This window comes from Crotalus tigris, unplaced genomic scaffold (assembly GCF_016545835.1).
Source record: "Crotalus tigris isolate CLP2741 ecotype Arizona unplaced genomic scaffold, ASM1654583v1 scf7180000017834.3080900, whole genome shotgun sequence".
Classification (NCBI taxonomy): Eukaryota; Metazoa; Chordata; class Lepidosauria; order Squamata; family Viperidae; genus Crotalus; species Crotalus tigris.
In genome coordinates, this window is record NW_024096662.1 from 892,072 (window position 1) to 909,823 (window position 17,752).

Genomic DNA, 17,752 nt, shown 5'->3' on the forward strand with positions numbered 1-17,752 from the left:
AACTATTAATATTTAACAGTTTGCATTGCCTTCTACTTACTTTATGTTCTAGTTGTTTTCATCTGGGCTATGGTACTGAGACTCTTTTGATCACTTTACTAGATAACCTACCTCAAAAACTAGATGGAGTGTGATTTGTTTATTTCCTTTGGACCTCTCAGTGCTTTAGATTATCACTGATTATGGTAAATTTATGGGCAGTCTTGGGCACACTATTCTAAGAGATTCTGTCATTTTTGTTTGGCCACGCTCAGAAACTGCAATTTTATTCCTTGGCTGTTCTATAAATTTTTTTTCTTGTTATCTGAATGCTGTCTTCATGAAACAATTGGAGGTCATGCAGAGCTTTAACAAAAAGATATCATCAGCATGCTCTATTGTTTCCTATCTTCTAACTCCAAGGAAGCAATCAGTAACCCCGAATGTTGCCTAAACGCAACAATAGTTGGATGAGGCAGAACAAACAAATGATGGGACCATCAGGTGCATCTTATCCTTCTATCATAAACACAGCTCACTATGGATGTTATTGCACAGATACTTTTGGTAGAAAACAGTGTGGATTTGGGGATACATGAAGCCTGTTCTGACTGAGGATGTATTTCCACACAGAACGCCAGTTTGAAATTTAAAATTACTCACTGGTCTCCACTGTCCTTGAATTAGCAGGTGGCAGTTCTGATGAAAAATGTGCTTGGCAAATATGTCTAGTGTTCCAGCTATGATCTTCCCCTGAGCCAGTCAGTGAGGGTGATCCATGCCCTGTTTACAATCCTTGTATTATAATGTCCTTAATAGGGAAAATGCTCAGAAATTATAACTGAGGTAGAATTTGATATCAAGACTACTGACAAATGCTTGCATTAGTTATCGAGTACTTTCCAGGCACAAATTAAGGTGTAGATATCGAACTAAAGCTTAAGGCGCAATTATTTTCAAGACTGCCTAATTCAATATGGACCTGCCCAGTTCCTTAGATCAGGAGGCAATGCTTTACTGAAATGTCCCATCTGCCAGAAGCTTGATCTCCTTTTTACTATTGTTTTTGCCCACCCCTCCAATTTAGTAGAAAGACTATGAATCATGCTTTCTCAGTTGACAGTACCTGTTCTGTGAAACAGCGTCCCCCAGAGATTTAGATGTCAATGCTGTTAACATTGGATGTTCTTGCTTTGACAACATATGGAGATGCAGCCTTTTTCTTTCTTATACTTTATTCTTAGAATTAGATGATACTGGGGGAGGGGGAGGAATGCGATGGGAGTTAGTTAGATATACAATATTGTAATAAGAGCTGATAAGGAATGGCGGAATAAAGAACTGGGTGGAAAGCCAGCATTTCAAACTAATTGGAGAATATGATTTATGACAGTTAGTTGTAGGAGGGAATTGTGCTTTGATCTATGTGCTGAAGGGAGGGGAAGTCAGATTTTGGCTTCGACTATGTACCTGCCCAAGCTATGCTGCTCGAATAAAGGTTCTTTAAGGTAAATAATGCCTCAAAGTTCTTTGAAGAGTTTCATCTTTCGGAACCATGATATTAGATAGCTTCATCTGTATTAGTCTTGTGCAAGGTTCTGAAGACCTAGCTATATCCCAAGTATTTCAGTCAGGTGAACAGATTACCTCTATTAATATTAATGGTGAGTAAGATCGACTGTTTATCCTTGAGTATGGGCAGTTATGTTTCATGTGGTTGTCTATTTTATTCTTGTAAGACAGCCAGTCTCACTTGTATGAGATGGGCAACTACTGTACTTATTTAATTAGAAAAAAGCCTTTTCCTGTCTGGCTCCCAGATTATGGAACACACTCCTTATAAGGCAGTGTTTCCCAAACTTGACAATTTTAAGGCATGAGGACTTCAACTCCCAGAATTCCACAGCCAGCGTTAAAATTGTCAAGTTTGGGAAACACTGTTATAAGGGAATGCATTTGATTCCTGCTCTCTCTCACTCTTTAAGAAGAGGGTAAAATACATTTCATTTACTAAACATTTCATGTTAATTCTTTTAATGTCTGCATTTAATTTTGGCTTTGGTTTTAGCCAATTTTTTAATGTTTTATACTCTGTATGTTTTAATTGTAAACTGTCTTGATTGTTGGAGTAAATAGAAAACTGGGATATAAAGACAGTAAAAATAGATATGTTATTTTAGAAAGCTGGGGTATAAAGACAGTAAAAACAGATATGTTATCTTCTTTTGATCTCTACAGTGATTTGTAAGTGTAGTGAATTTACAAGATACAGTAGATCAGGTACTTTCCACACATTATGAATTATGGCTGAGGCTTGTTTGAGATTGCTTAATGAGACAAAGTTGAATCTAGGAACTTCCTGATCTGTAATCCAATAGTATGAAAATAAATTGCACCAGGTCTCAGTTTAATGCCAATCTGGCACCCCCAATGTTTGGTGATTGCCAACTCCCAGAATTTCCATACTGGCTAAGAATTCCATGACTTGCAATCCAAATAAACCCAGGAGAGTGCCAGGTTTGGGAAGGTTGAAAATACTTTGAAGAATTGTAGTTTGGTGACATTTCTTATAGTATAGTTTCTTATACCTCAATATCCTCCTATTACCACGGCTATAGTTCCCCAGATCCTACACAGGTAGACTTTGCATACCAATTGCCTCATTCAGTAACCATTTAAAGTTACAATGGTGCTGAAAAAAATAACTTTACAACTGATGTCTGCCTTTATGATATTTGCAACATCCTTCAGTCACGTGATCACCATTACATTCAGTATGTATTGTCCTGTACCAGAGCTGTGGTTTTCTTCCCTCCCCCACTTGCAGAGCAGAGAGATTGTGGAGGAAGGGATTACAATGTGGGTATATTCCCCATTATATGCTTGCTTATTCTCTTGTAATCCCTTCCTCTCCAATGTCTCTATTGTGTGAGGAGGGGAGAAAAGAGTAACAATAGCATGTAGGTTTATATACCACCCCATAGTGTTTTACACTCTCTGGGCGGTTTATAATATAAGCATAATTTGAATATTGCCCCAAACAATCAGGGTCCTTATTTTACGGACCTCAGAGGGATGAAAGGCTGAATCAACCTTGAGCCCAGTCAGGATCAAACTCCAAGCTGTGGGCAGAGTTTGCCCACAATACTGCAGTTTAAGCACTATGCCACCAGAACTCTTGAATGGATCAGGCACAGGAGAGATTGCCTCAGATTGCTTGGGTTTTTGTTTTTACCCCTCTCCCCTTGCTCTCAAGAATACACTGGGCTGTTGCACAGCACACTTGAGGTTGCTGGTACCAAATCATTCTTTTATATGTGTATTTCCCATTGTGTGCCTGCTTATTTTCTTATAATCCCTTCCTCTTCAATTAATGTAATTACAAACATTAATCCCCTTTTTGTTAATTATCCTGGCACTGGGATGAACATTCCAAACGGCAGGAGAATGGGAAAAAGGAAAGCAGTCGTGGTCATGTGTTTTTCCACTTAGCAACCACTTGACTTAACAACAGAGCTGCTAGTCCAAATTGTGGTTGCTAAATAAGGACCACCTATAACTGTTAAATAAGCAAAAATCTACCACGCAGTTGCGTCATCCTGACTAATGGTAGTACTGCACTTATGTGCAGAAAGAGGTTCTTTACAAATGACACCTCCTAGAAGCATTGAGATTTATGGGATAGATGATAGCCGGCCTATCAAAGACTTTGCCAGAGGAAGGATTTAAATACTGATCATTTGGAATTAGGGAGGGTAGAGGAAGAATTCATTTTTTTCCTTTCTTAGCATTTAAGCTTGGAATCAATTCTTGAGAAATGTCAGTTCTTTCCAGAAATGTGATAGATACTATTTTCCTTTTGCCTCGTACAAAACTTAGCCTAATTCATCCAAGGGACTTTTTGACACTCCCTTTCTACGATTCATACTTGATTAACATCTCTATGAACTTGTAGCAGGTCATGGTAATCTGTCATTCTCCAGCTGACTTTGATAAAAATTCCAGAAACCACAGTGAAAACAGACAAGTCCTCAACTGCATGGGCCATTGCCTGGATATTAAACATTCTTGCATCAATGCAAGAGATCAGACCAACTGATTACCAAGTCCTTCTTCTTAAGAGGACAGCTTGAGTCAATTTAAAAACATTGCTAAGAATGGCAATTCCCTTTCTAGCTTTCAAACATCCATATTTGAGCCACTTTATACAGCAGAAGATGCAAAAAAACAAAACAGGATGTATTATTAGATTCCTGGGTGATCTGAAAAGAACTGATTGCTAATTGCTGAACAACAGTAATAACAAAAATAATGTATTTCCCACCATCCCTGACTTAAGTAACTGAGATGAAAAAAACAAATGAAGAACAGCACTGGATATTTTGATGATCAGACTTCAAAGTCAGTTCTAGCATCAAAATCTATTACAGTGGTGGCGAACCTATGGCACGCGTGCCAAAGGCGGCACTCAGAGCCCTCTCTGTTGGCACACGCACCACTGCCACCAGTAGCAGGTCCATCAGGCCGCCCAGCACAAAGGAGGAGAAGCGACTGACTAGCAAGCTCAAGTAGAGGTGGTAAAGCAGAGGTCACCAACCATTGTCGATTGGTGGATGGGAAGAAAAAGGAGGGGGAAGCATTTTACATGTGTGCATGCGCACATGGGGCCACAAGCACGCACGCATTGCAAATGGGCCGGGGCTAGTGCCTGCGTGATATTCACTAGCCCTGCCCTGTTCTTGTATGGTGCAGCATCTTGTATCTGCACCCTGCAGTGCGGCAGCGGCCATTTTTGCGCCTTGCAGCATAGTGGTCCATTTTTGTGCCCCCGATCTTTGCATGCCAGAGGCGACACTCAGAGGCGCCTCCCCTGAGGGCACCACAATGCTGATGCGGCCCTGGCACGTTGCAATAAATAAGTGGGTTTTGGGTTGCGGTTTGGGCACTCGGTCTCTAAAAGGTTAGCCATCACTGGTCTATTACTTTATCTCAGTCATGCACAGAAACATCCTATTCCTTAATACTGCTAAGAGTGTTTATATTTATTTATTATACCCAATTCCATTTGGTTGCTCCTTAAAATCACAACAGAAGTGCGGAACTGGAAGAGCTTGCTTGTTGCTGAAAAGCAATGCTATGTAACACTGAATTAGAGGTCCAATTTTGAGGGAGAGGCACTTTAGCAATTTCTGGAGAGCTCATGGATTCCATATCCCTGATTAAGGAAGAAAAAGTAGACACCCAGCCCCAAAATCTTCCTATCTCTAACTCTGGAAAGGAAATATCATATCTGGATTCTCACCTGTACAGCCAAAGGATCAGAAGGGTCCACAACTACAGCACTGTTGGAGTCAGTGTCAACAACAAGATAGCTGTAATTATCAGACAGGACAGGAACAGGGAGGATCTTCAAACCTGGGAAAACAAACAGAAAGCAAAGAAGGAAGAAAAGCAGGAAAATGAGCCCAGAAAACCCTCCATTGAACCTGCAATATCTATATCGCTATTTGGAACTATATTTTGTTGGCCACCTTGAATAACTCTTTAAAAGAGAATTATTTTTAAAAGATAGTGAGACATTGCAATCAGAGAAACAAAAAAGATTTTTAAAAAATTGGCCTCTGCAGCCCAGCAGCCTTCTAAGTCTTAGAGAGATGCAAGTTCTCCGAATAACTTTTGTCTACTGAGCAATAGAGAAAAAAAGATGCTCGGTAATTTCAACTAGGGTGGTGGGGCACAGATGTTCAAGTACAGCGATCCTGCTGTATCTTCCATGAAATGTGCCACAATCTCAGCTGATCTCAAAGATCAAACTGTGAAACTGGTCAGCGCCCTTCCCAAGATTTCTGACCAAGTCAGTTTGTAGAATTCTGCACATGTGTAAAAAGCCTTCTCTGTACAAATTGTTTGCCAAATTCAGGAGTATGAGTATGATTGAATCCCAATCATATGGACCTAATTTGACTCATTCGTCCATTCTGAGGCATCTCAAAAAGTTAAGTTTCCATTACAGGATTTCTTCCCTTTCCAGAATCCAGTTACTATTTCTCAAAATTCACTGACCAAAAGTTAAATCAAACAATATGCCTCAAAACAACGCAAGTGGGTACATCTATCCAAAATGCAATAGAAAAAGCCAAGCTCTCACCATTGAACTCCACAGGCTGGGAAATTGAGTGTCCTTGGGGATAACGCTGGCGTGCCTTCTTTACCTGCCGCTTGTAAAACAGGTAGCCCAGCCAGGTTTTCGCATAGAGATTATACCTGAGGAACCGGAAGGCAAACATGCAGGCAAGTCAGAACAAGTTCACAAAGACTTTGGTACAATATGTTCCTGAGAATGATACTTAACAAAGCAGAGAGAGATTAACAGCCACCACTAGAGTTGCTGAACCATTCAAAGCGGACAACTGAAAGCAGAGGTACATTTAATTAAAAGAGACAAACGTATCATCTAGCATCAATTCAGTATTCTAGGACTAAACAGATAAGCTGTTAAACTACAAAAAGATGCCTGAAAACTCAAATTATAAAGTGTACACTCAACTTATTTTTCTTTCTTCGACTGATGTTTATTTTGTCTTGTCCTCAGGTTTCTGAGGTTATTAATTAAAAAAGACTGAAGATTTTACATTGGTCTAGTAAAAATACATTTACAAACTATTAACATTGCTAGTTTAAAAGCTGGTCTAAAAGAGAGCCTACTGAACACACGCTTTTCTGATTTTTTTTTAAAAAAGTGAAATTAGAAAAAGTTGTTGAGTTTTGACCCTTGGACAAAAATTACTGGAAAAAGTATGTGCAGCATCTAAGAATAAATCACAGCAGAGAAACAGTTTTTCAGGCCAACTGCAGCCAAGACAAAGGTGAAATATAATTTGAAGAGAGAAATTCCGAAGAGATAGATAACATGGTACTTTTTCTATATTTTATACAAGCTCCAGGCACTCCAACAAACATAACAAATGGTTGAAGAGTACGTTAGCTGTCAATCAAATGACTTGAAGGATTTGTCCTTCCCTTTGAGCATCTAACTACAGTACTCTAGGAATATATCATATTGACTGGAAAGTCATTTTGAGAGAATTAAAAAGAGCCTCCAGGACCATTGCAAGCAGTTTGGGAAAAAAAGGTACCCCCCCCCCAAAGATCAAAACAGCTAACATTTCACCACAAATATCATATAAACCCAAGGCAATTACACAGGATGAGCATATATTCCCAAAAGTGTAAGCTCATCTCACCAGTGTAGGAAGTGTAATCAGCATATAGGTAGTCCTTGACTTACAACCATTCATTTAGTGACTGTTAGAAGTTACATCACTGAAAACAATGACTTATGACTGTTTTTCACCCATACGACTGTTGTAGCATCTCCATGATCACGAGATGAACATTCCGGCACTTGGCAAGTCTTTATGACAGTTGCCCTGTTCCAGGGTCACACGATCACCTTCCCAGCTGGCTTCTGACAAGCAAAGTCAATGGGGGAAGCCAGATTCACTTAAGGACCGCATGATTCACTTAACTGCAGTGATTCACTTAACTGTGGCAAAAAGGTCATAAAATGAAGCAAAACTCACTTAACAACTACTTGCTAATTTGAGGTTGTAAGTCGAGGATTACCCATTAAAGTTTAAATTGCGAGTTCCCTTAGCAAAACTGCAGAAAAGTGAGAAATTCAGTATTGTGGACATGTATCCCTTTTCTGTAAAATTTATTCTAAAGATGGAGGAGTGGTCTATGACAGGGGTAGGAAAACTTGGCTCTTTTATGACTCGTGGACTTCAACTCCCAGAATTCCTGAGCCAGCATGGCTGGCTCAGGAATTCTGGGAGTTGAAGTCCATGAGTCATAAAAATGCCAAGGTTGCCTATCCCTGGTCTATGAAATGAAAAGAATCTTGCAGCCTTGATAATATTTTGTTTAAGATCCACTGGATTAGCATGATTTAACAATGTTATTAGCATTTAAGAACCGGTTTGCCGATGTGTGTGGCGGGTTACCCCATTCTTGAAGACGTCAGATGCTCACCTGATATGTACATTTATCAGACCACACAGACAATTCACAACTGAAGTGATAGTGGGTTGATTAGCAGACAAAGGTAAGATTTTTCTCCACAAAAATCTTTTGAACTAAGATAAAACATTTTGTTCTTTGCTCAGTCCTTCATAGTTCTTTCAAATAAAGAATTTCCCCGATTCATTGTTCCCCCCTGGAGAATTCTTGATGGAGAGATGAAACCTTAATTGCACTTCACACATTACTGTATCACCCCGAACCCCATGTTCTTGGCAATCAATTCACGTTCTCATTTAATAACCACTAGTTGAATGACTTCAAACTTAGGGTGGTATTTATGACCAGTCCTTGTAATTGTGGCCACTGCAGTCTCCATGATCACGTGATCAGAATCCTGGCACTCAGTGACTACCTCACAATTACAAAGTTGCAGTGTGCTGTGGTCACAACATCACCATTTATGACCTTCATTGCCACCTTCTGACAAGCAAAGTCAATGGGGAAGCCAGCAGGTCACAAATGGCAAACACATGACATTTTACTTAAGTGGGATTCACTTAACAACAGCAACCAGAAGTGCCAGGATTGCTGTCAGTAAGCAGTGTAGTCATGGGTTATCACATTTTACATCATTTAGCAACAGAAATTCTAGTACTAACGGCTGTTGTTGTCACTCCTAAAGGCTCCACATCGATCCACAAGCCCTTGGAGAAAAATATGGAACTAGCATCAAGCCAAGATTTTTTTGTAGCAATCTGTGGTGGGTGCTGAAAAGAAGGCCAAAGATTGGCTATCTTACTGGGGATTCCAGTAAGAATGGGGGGAAAGAAATGAGCTGTGAGACAAGACTGGAAAATACATGTCTGGTTTGGAAGCATCACTGCTTCAGACAGGAAGGTGGTGCAGAGAGTGGTGAGAATGCCCGAAAAGATCATTGGCAGTTCCCTTCCTCCCATCCAGGACATAGCACAGAAGTGTTGCTTGATCTGGGAGTGTATGGGACACTACACATCCTCTTCGCGACCTGTTTTCCTTGTTACTTTCTGGGAGGAGGCTTTGTGGTATCCGTAGCAGAACATCCAGATTCAACCATAGTTTCATTCCATACAGCATTAACCTTGCGAACTCTCAAGCTTCCTCCTTCCGTTATATATTCAAGATGGACAGTATTTAATATTTATTTGCTACGTATATGTAGGGTATGGGTCTATACATATGTTGTTCATAGCATGTTTAGGTGTGTGTCATGGATGTGTTTCACTCTGAGAGCAAGCAACTAAATGTCATTTTTGATGTGTGCCATTGTGCCCACAGTAAAAAAATGACAATAAAGGTTATCTATCTTATCTTATCTTATAGGAAAAACAAAAACTGATGGTGAACTCTAGCTTGTTGACACAAAGGTAGATCCTGTTTAGAATAAAATTCCATACCTCGCTACAAGGCAACTGTACCATGCCAATAAAAATAGATCCCACAAACTGCATGTTAAAGCTACATGCATCCTCCTGCATAGTACACCAGCTTTGAAATGCATTGGGCTGCAAGCCAGTCCATGCTCAGTATGATGGGTTGTAATCCAATACTTCTAGAGCCTTGCAACACAAGAATGGGACTGCTTATATTAAAAGTGGCTGGGGAGGTTTCAGGAACGTTAGATTCATAAAAATTTGAAAGCGAGCCAGCTTTTCTCCCAAGGTGCCTCCACTCCAGAGCCATTTCCTGAAAGATTAAGCAGCCTCTAAGCTGAGTCCACAATAACTTCCTTCAACAAATCAACATCTGAGAACCCAGTTTTCCTCTGTTATCAGCTGCAACTGATTGAGCCTTCAGATTAAACTTGCAATTAAGCAGTATCCAGTGGTTTGTCTGTTTTTTTATTTTCCTGGGACAAGAGGCCCACACAAATTCAGAATGAGACAGGCAAGCCACACATACAAGAGACTTTCTTCCCCTGCAGGAGTGAAATTATTTTATCCAAATGTCTGCAGATGGCTCAAATCAAGAGTCTCTGAAGAAAAAGATCTAAAACCTTGCAATTTAGGCAGCAATGTCTGTTCTACCAGGGACTGCTTAAGCAGGATTCTCAGGTCTAAGAATAGGAAAGCAAGGACCACTGGTGAACCTCCCAAAAGACACAACTGTAGTAATACACATCCAAATTTGGTCCCTGGGTATCATAGTCAAAAGTCTTTCAAAGACCAGTTTTCCATACATTTCTTTTTCTGAGCTTGCAGGCTAATTATTCCACAGAGTTTTTATCATTCTGAAATCTCTCGGTATAAATTCTCTCAACAGCTATAACAATTCTGTATATGATCCTCATATTGCGCATAGGCACAACTGAGGACAGGCAACCTGCCCATGCCAGCTAGTAAATTTATGGCCAAGGTTTCACAATTCAGCCTTGGAATTATAATATGCTTGCACTGGAGATGAGCACACAACTCAATCCTGTCACCACGCAGGCAACCCAGTCTAACTTGCAGTTCAATCCGGTCACCACAGTAAACTTCATGTAGCAAATAGTGTAGTAATATACTTTCCAAAACAAATCAATGAATACAAACACCACCTTTGTTTCCGAGAGTTCTGTAGCGGGGAAGAAGTTAAACAAATACTTTGCACTTTCCCCCCCCCCCTCAAAAGTTTATAATTCCTTGGAGTTTCCTCATCTTGGGAGATTTCTCTTCATTTGTTTAAAGTCCAGATGGCCGATTTACAGGAAGGATGTGACAGAAGAAGGAAGAAACCAACTGCACACAGGCGATAAGAAGCAGTGGAAGGAACCAAGTCAACAACATAGGCAATGGTGTGATAGAGGACATGTGTAGGAATGGTGAGTACAACAGATAAGGTATGTGGAAAAGATCACACGCATTCAATGAAAAAAAAACTAGGAGGAAGAAAACTGGCAAGGTATATGGAGGGTATTCCAGACCCAGAGGTCATCGTGCCCATCCTTGCAATAATTCCAAATGGTACCACTCTTTGTTACTTTTTAAACAACAAAGAGCCTATATTAAGACATTCCCCATTTCTCATCCATTTTTCAAAGGAGAAAAAAAAAATGCAGATTCCATTCAGTGCTACATCCAGTCAATCCTGCAGTCACGTGAAAACTTGCAGCACATGCTTTTTTTTTTAGTTTTCATTGCTAGACTCTTCTATAACCAGTCAGGAAAGCTAGGTTACAGTACATCTAGTGATATTAAATGGACACATGTTCTAAATATTCTGCTCAAAATGAATATAGTCTTTCTTTTGAATAGACAGGAATCTTTAATTTAGTAGAAAGCAAGGCTGAATGTTTAATATTATGTTGATATAGGTATTACGGGGATCACAATGGTATTACGGGGATCACAATGATGTTAAGAAAAGGGATTTAAGTATATCATTCAAAACCTTGGTGGACACACTCTTTCAGATTACTTATTTATATCATGAAGGATCCCATTTGTGCAATAAAGGGCCTGTAAGAGCTGAGCAGCTGATGGAAAATATGCCAGACCAGGGCAGAGGAAATACACATGAAGTCATTGTGAAGATTCAGAAAGGGATAATTTTTCTACAGGATTACATTCCTTGACTCATAATTCCTCTTAAGTTAGTTTTCCTCAACCTGATGAACTTGAGAAGTGCTGAATTATTATTCTAAATATTCCCAGGGAGAATAGCCAGCATGTGGGAAGAAGATAGGCGTTGCAATGCAATATTACTGGAAAGAAAGTGGATGGGACTAGCCATCCTAAAATATCCTTCAAGACAGCAATACGCTACAATGCAATCAAATAGATATACAATCAGATTCCGTGCACTTTGCAGACAGCCAATATCAAGAGGAAGTAAAAAAAAAAAAGTGAACCTTTTATTCTAAGCAAAAGGCACAATTGTTCAAATGTACTCGATGAACCAGAAATCTGTCCACTAGTGGAACAGAGGAGGGAGTGGTTGGCAAGCTACTTCGTAAGCCAACACTTATAAATCCAATACTTCAATAACCAGCTGGTTTGTTCATTATACAATGTGTGGCTGCTTTTAAGCTATGTTTTTGTTGCTAGCCCTGTAGAAACAAATCTGCATCCAAGGTAATGGTCAGATAAGCAGACACCAGACTGACCTATCAATAGACAAAGTCCAAAGTACAGATGTGTGCTATGCAAACACATAGAAGACACCTCCCCAAATGAACATATAACTGGAATACAGGTAGTCCTCCACTTAACAACAGTTCATTTAGTGACCATTCAAAGTTACAACAGCACTGGAAAAAGTGACTTATGACCCCTTTTCATACTGAAGACCGCTGCAGCATCCCCATGGTCATGTGATCAAAATTTGGATGCTTGGCAACTGGTTCATATTTATGACCGTTGCAGTGTCCCGCGGGTCACTTTTCGCGACATCCTGACAAGCAAAGTCAATGGGGAAGTCATTCACATAACAACTGTGTTACTAACTTAACAACTGAGTGATTCACATAACAACTATGGCAAGAAAGGTCGTAAAATGAGGCAAAATTCACTTAAATGTCTCACTTAGCAACCTAAATTCTGGGCTCAATTGTGGTCGTAAGTTGAGAACTACCTATACAGATAATTCTGCCTGAATTACTGGGTAGCTAAAACCCATCTCCATCTGGTTTCCAACTATCATCTATAAAGCAGGTAGGCAAGAGACTAGTGCAGAGGTGACAGCTTCCTAAACTGCATGTAGAGCCGTGGTGGCGCAGTGGTTAGAATGCAGTATTGCAGGCTAATTTTGCCCACTGCCAGGAGTTCGACCCTGACCGGTTCAAAGTTCACTCAGCCTTCCATCCTTCCGAGGTTGTTAAAATGAGGACCCAGATTGTGGGGACGATACGCTGACTCAGTATACCGATTAGAGAGGGCTGTAAAGCATTATGAAGTGGTATATAAGTCTAAGTGCTATTGCTAGTTTAGTTTATTGGCTTTCTTCTTTTCTTCTTCCCTTCTCAATTTATACATATTAAAAAAGGAATCTCACTCTGCAAGAAAAATCTACCCATGACTCAACAATGCACCTGACATCTCCCTTTTCATTAAGCCAGAGGATTAAGAATGGAGATTTCACTAAGATTATGCCTTGATTAAATCAAAGTCATATTACTAATCTTCTGAAAATTATCCTCAGAATCATAAGCCTGCAAAGAACTATTTTCATGTTTGAAATCCCCACTTTAGTACACTTACAGGTGGTCCTCAATTTACACAACTGACTCTGGAATTTTGGTTATAATTTGTTGCAGTCGTTAATTGAGTCACCAAATGACTAGACTTTATTTCATTTTACAACTGCTTTTTTATGTCAATCATTAAGCAAATCACATTAAGCGAATTACTTGGTCTCAAATCTGAATCCAGCTTATCGAATGGGTGTTCTTTGCTAGAAAACAGCAAAAAAAAAAAAAGTGCCACAAAATATGATCATGTGACTATGGGATGCTGCAACAGTGGTAATGCAAGCTGGTTGCCAAACTCCTGAAATGCCATCACAGGTCCACAGGAGTGGTTCAGCAATCATAACTTTGAGAATGGGTCATAAATAAAGTCCATTGTAACTTTGAATGGTTGTTAAGCAACTGGTTGTAAGTCAAAGATTACCTATGTAAGTCTATGAATCCTTTGCGCCATAAGCCAAAAAGTAGAAAGCAAACATGGATTCATACACTGGTAATTTGGAGGATATCAGCATAAAGATCTGACTTTGCAGTAAAAACCAAACTAAGATATCTTTCAGAAAAAGCAAGGAATCTGCTCATTAGGCTCCCTGATAATACTTCCTACATAGACCTGTAGTATTTGTATTTTCAGCCTTTTGTGCCCCATCATTTTTCATCTGGGCTTCTCTGAGGTCACAGCTTTGCAAGCTGTACTAGTATGGCACAAGGAGAAAGGAATTAAACCCTTAGATTGAAGAGATGGCATTGCTCAAACAATAAGCCTAACCTGTAACCAACAACTCAGCTATCTTACTGAAGTTGATCAATATCTAGATGCAAAACCAAGCTGGTGGCAGCCCTTGCTGACTTAGACTGATCTTGAAAAAGCTAAGCAAATTGATATTTGGATGGGAGACCAACAGGAAATCCTAGGGCTGTAGGAAGTCAATAAATTCTGAAAGCAGTATCAAATCACTTCCATCTTATTGCCAAAATCCCTAGGAGTCAAGATCAAGTCAAGGATAACTTGACCATATTATGGGTAAAATGCTGTCTGGAAACTTCATACATACTACTCGTATTTCAGGAATGGCTAAGAGAGTCTCAATCATCCAAGCCCTGGTTGTCCCAAAGGTACTTTTTCCAAAAGGCAACTGGACTTTCTTGGGTTTTTTTTCTTTGAAAATGTTTCATTATGTGAATGTGAAAAAGTTCACATTCTGGACAAAGAGGACCACCAGCTTGAAAGAGGGGTCAAAGGAACCATCTATGTTAAAACTGAACAGTCCTCCCTCAACAGAGGGGGAGAGATATGACACCCACCTATCTCCTGCCTACAACGCAGTCCTTTCAGCAGTCCCAAGGTTCCACACCTATTTTACACTCTGATTTGCGTGACTTTGAGGACATAGATAAACCTCCAAGTGGCCTCAACTACTCTCAGTGACCTAACAACTCATCCTCAGAGTGCTAACAACCAGATGACTGCAAAGAATATACGGTAAATATTACCATCCCCCTACAGTCAGTTAAAACTGAAGAAGCTTCTTGAATGAGAAGCAAAACTTTTTCAAAGGGAAAAAAACCCAATAAAGTCCAGTTGCTGTTTGGCAAAAGCACCTTTGGGAATATTTCAGGAAGGAAGGAAGGAACAAACACAGAATGCAGACATGTAAGAAACTACCCATAGACAGACTAACTTAAATTTCACCAAATAATTAGAATACAGGAAATTTATTCTTCACCTATTTGCTTCTGTAAGATCTGTATCCAAACTCAGAATGGAGACTTTTGAGAGAAGAGGAAAATTGGTTGGAAAAAGTTTGGGAGGTTTTTTCCTTCACTGATTCTCAAAAAGATATTGTAAATGCACTTGCCTGTGTTGGAAGAGCCAGGGACAAAAGAGAATTCTGTGTTAGGAATTTAAGCTTGTTTCCAAAAATAATTTCTGACTTCCTCCTCTTTGTTCCCAGCAGATCTGGCACTCTCCCTTAAAACCTAAAGCTCTGTTCATCTTTAGTGAGTTATGTATATCCAACCATCTCCATTCTCAAGTGTCTTGCCTTTAGTAATAGATGGGTAAAAAAAGCACTTTAGGGGGTTTAGGGGTCTTTGGGGCGGTATTCTAATGGCTCATGGGTCTATTATTTTGTGGTTATTGTTCTTGTTCTAAGACCTAATCTGTAACCATCTATTCAAGGCAATCGCCTTTTTAATCACAGAAGATTGGGGAAGAGAATTTGAAGAACTGTTATTAGAAAACATTGTACTAATCACTCCTTAGTCATTGAAGGGTGCAAAGAAATGGCCACTCTCTACGCAGCCTTTATTGTTTTTATAGAGGTTTTCAAATAGCAATAGATACAGCAGTGCAACAGCATTTCATTGGCTAAAATCTTTTACCAATCCTCAAGAGTAAAAAGCTAGAGGCCATAAACAGGAAAACTTGTTGTTCACCGATTAGCCTTATCAAATTGGCAAGGTCACGTCACATGGTGGTGTGAGGGGGGGGAAGACAGATGCATAGCAAAGGCACAAGCGTTAGGAGGACAGTTTTCTGCACGCAACTTTCGCCTATCTCTTATCTCTACAAAACATAATGCCCCTTTTCTCTATATCGCAAGCACAGTCTATCACATGCAGCATATTTTGTTCTGCAGAGCCTGTGTCCTTTTTGTTTTATCTTAAGCAAACATTCTGTTTACTTGATATATCTTGGAATATCAGTCTTATCTTGACAGTTTGTGTTGCTTTCTCACCATCTCATCTCCCTCCTTCAAACTGTGACCCGACTGTATTCCACATGGCTCTAAATTCAGCATTAAATTTTATTTATTTTTTTACATAAAATGAATACAAGGATCAGAATTCGGAGCTTAATGATTAAGTAATGAAGCATATGCCGTTTTAGAGAGCCAAGTCACTGATGAACCATTACTATCTGTATGATTAACACAATGATTTTCTGGGATTTTTAAGCAGAGGTGTTTCCCAGTTCTACATGGAAGTACTAAGGGTCGGCCCAGCCATTTTTTTTTTTTTTTTTTACCGTATATAAAGCATATGGGTCTGCCACGCTCTTTCCCACCACCCAAGGGAGATCCCTGGAAAAGAGGGAAATTCGCTTATGCTAAACGGTAAAGAAGCGAGAACAGTATAGTAACGCTATTATTATTCTTTCTTTTGAATGACAGGCATTTCCAGAAAACATGCTCGTCATGCTCCAGCTCTTTCGGAAAAAAACACCAAAAAGCAACCGCCGTAGACAAAAAATAAAAAATCCCACAAAATCCCACACCTATTGTATTCTATGTCGCCGCCGCCCCGCGAACCTCTCCGCTCTCCTTAAGAGCGAGCTACCTGCGCAAAGCCACTGATTACGCATGCAGGTTCGGATCCCGATGTCCCTTTGATGCGCAGGCATCCATCATTTCCAATCAACCCAGCCCCGCACTAGCCTGCTCCCAGGAGTACCCACGCCTACAATACAAAGAGCGTCTTTCCTGGCCGCAAAGCAAACGCCGGCAGTTTCTTAAACCGGCTTAAATCTAATCTTTGCCCTGCAAAGCGTTGCAGTCGGTCTCTTCGCCGTAAGGTTGCTTCTAAGTGCTGCGACGCCCCTGGACAACGTTGCTGCTTCAATCCCGCAAATGTAATCCGGCCGGCTCTCCCTGAACCCTGCAAGCAGCCTTGTCCCTATTGACCTATCGTTCCTTTCGCCCACTAACACAGAGCCGCCGAATTCCTCCTCCGCGTTCGCTTTGCAAAAGCCAGTTAATCCCCCCGCGCAGGCGCACATAAGCTCTTTCCCCCCCCCCCCGGCAATTGAACAGACTGTCATTCCCTGACCGAAGCAAATGTTCTGCATCCTTTTGGATCGAAGCAGATACCCCGCTGAGCCCGAAGCATGGAACAATGACTTCAGATTATCTCGTTGCACCCCGAAAGAAACACGAGAAAATTCGATACGCATATGCCGGCTATTCTATAGCTATTTTTCTGCAAAAAAAAAAAAAAAAATCCGCAGAAAACTCTTGGCTGCCATTTAGCCGCCAACCTGATTTTTGCAGTTCAGATCTAGTAGCCTAAGTCCTCTGTCTCAAGCTCCCCGATGTCTCACCATTCATTCCGCCGAGACCTTTCCAATTGCAGCAGATGGGGGAGTGCATCCTATCAGCCCAAGAAGGTGCTAGCCCCAGAGCACGTTCTTGTAGCCGCTACGAAAAAGTGCGTCCCCCTCCGCTCCAGTCCCCCCCGACTTACCCAATGCGGAACAGCAAGTGACCCGCCACAGCCATGAGCATTTGGAGCAAACGCTGCCTGTTCCCGCAGCGGTAAAAAGCGTAACTCAAGGCCCGGCGACCCGAAACGGCGAGAGCGGTTATCAGAGCCCAAATCCACAGCAACCAACCCAGCCAAGCCATGCTCCGCGGAAGGAGCGCGACGAGCCTCCAACCCGCCCCGCCGCCTTCAAAGCAGCCCTCCCATCTCCCGCACAGAACATTCGGGACCCGCCCCCCTTGGATCGCCCAGGATTTCGCAGCTTCGAAGCGCGTGGTCGGT

General features: G+C 40.8%; 1 protein-coding gene and 1 long non-coding RNA gene across 2 annotated transcripts in view; one reads left to right on the forward strand and one right to left on the reverse strand.

Annotated features, from left to right (window-relative positions):
• Positions 1-17,680, reverse strand: part of LOC120307927 (probable hydrolase PNKD) — a 29,356-nt gene extending 11,676 nt beyond the window's left edge. The window contains exons 1-3 of the mRNA XM_039343221.1: positions 17,453-17,680; positions 6,128-6,243; positions 5,282-5,394 (exon numbers count right to left, since the gene is read on the reverse strand). Coding sequence (XP_039199155.1) covers positions 5,282-5,394; positions 6,128-6,243; positions 17,453-17,613 — 390 coding nt within the window. The 5' untranslated portion in view covers positions 17,614-17,680. The remainder of the gene's footprint in view (positions 1-5,281; positions 5,395-6,127; positions 6,244-17,452) is intronic.
• On the forward strand, positions 12,477-16,484 carry LOC120307928. Its single transcript, XR_005556699.1, has 2 exons — positions 12,477-14,690; positions 16,384-16,484. It is a non-coding gene; the product is annotated as an uncharacterized LOC120307928 (long non-coding RNA).
• Positions 17,681-17,752: the final 72 nt, after the last annotated feature.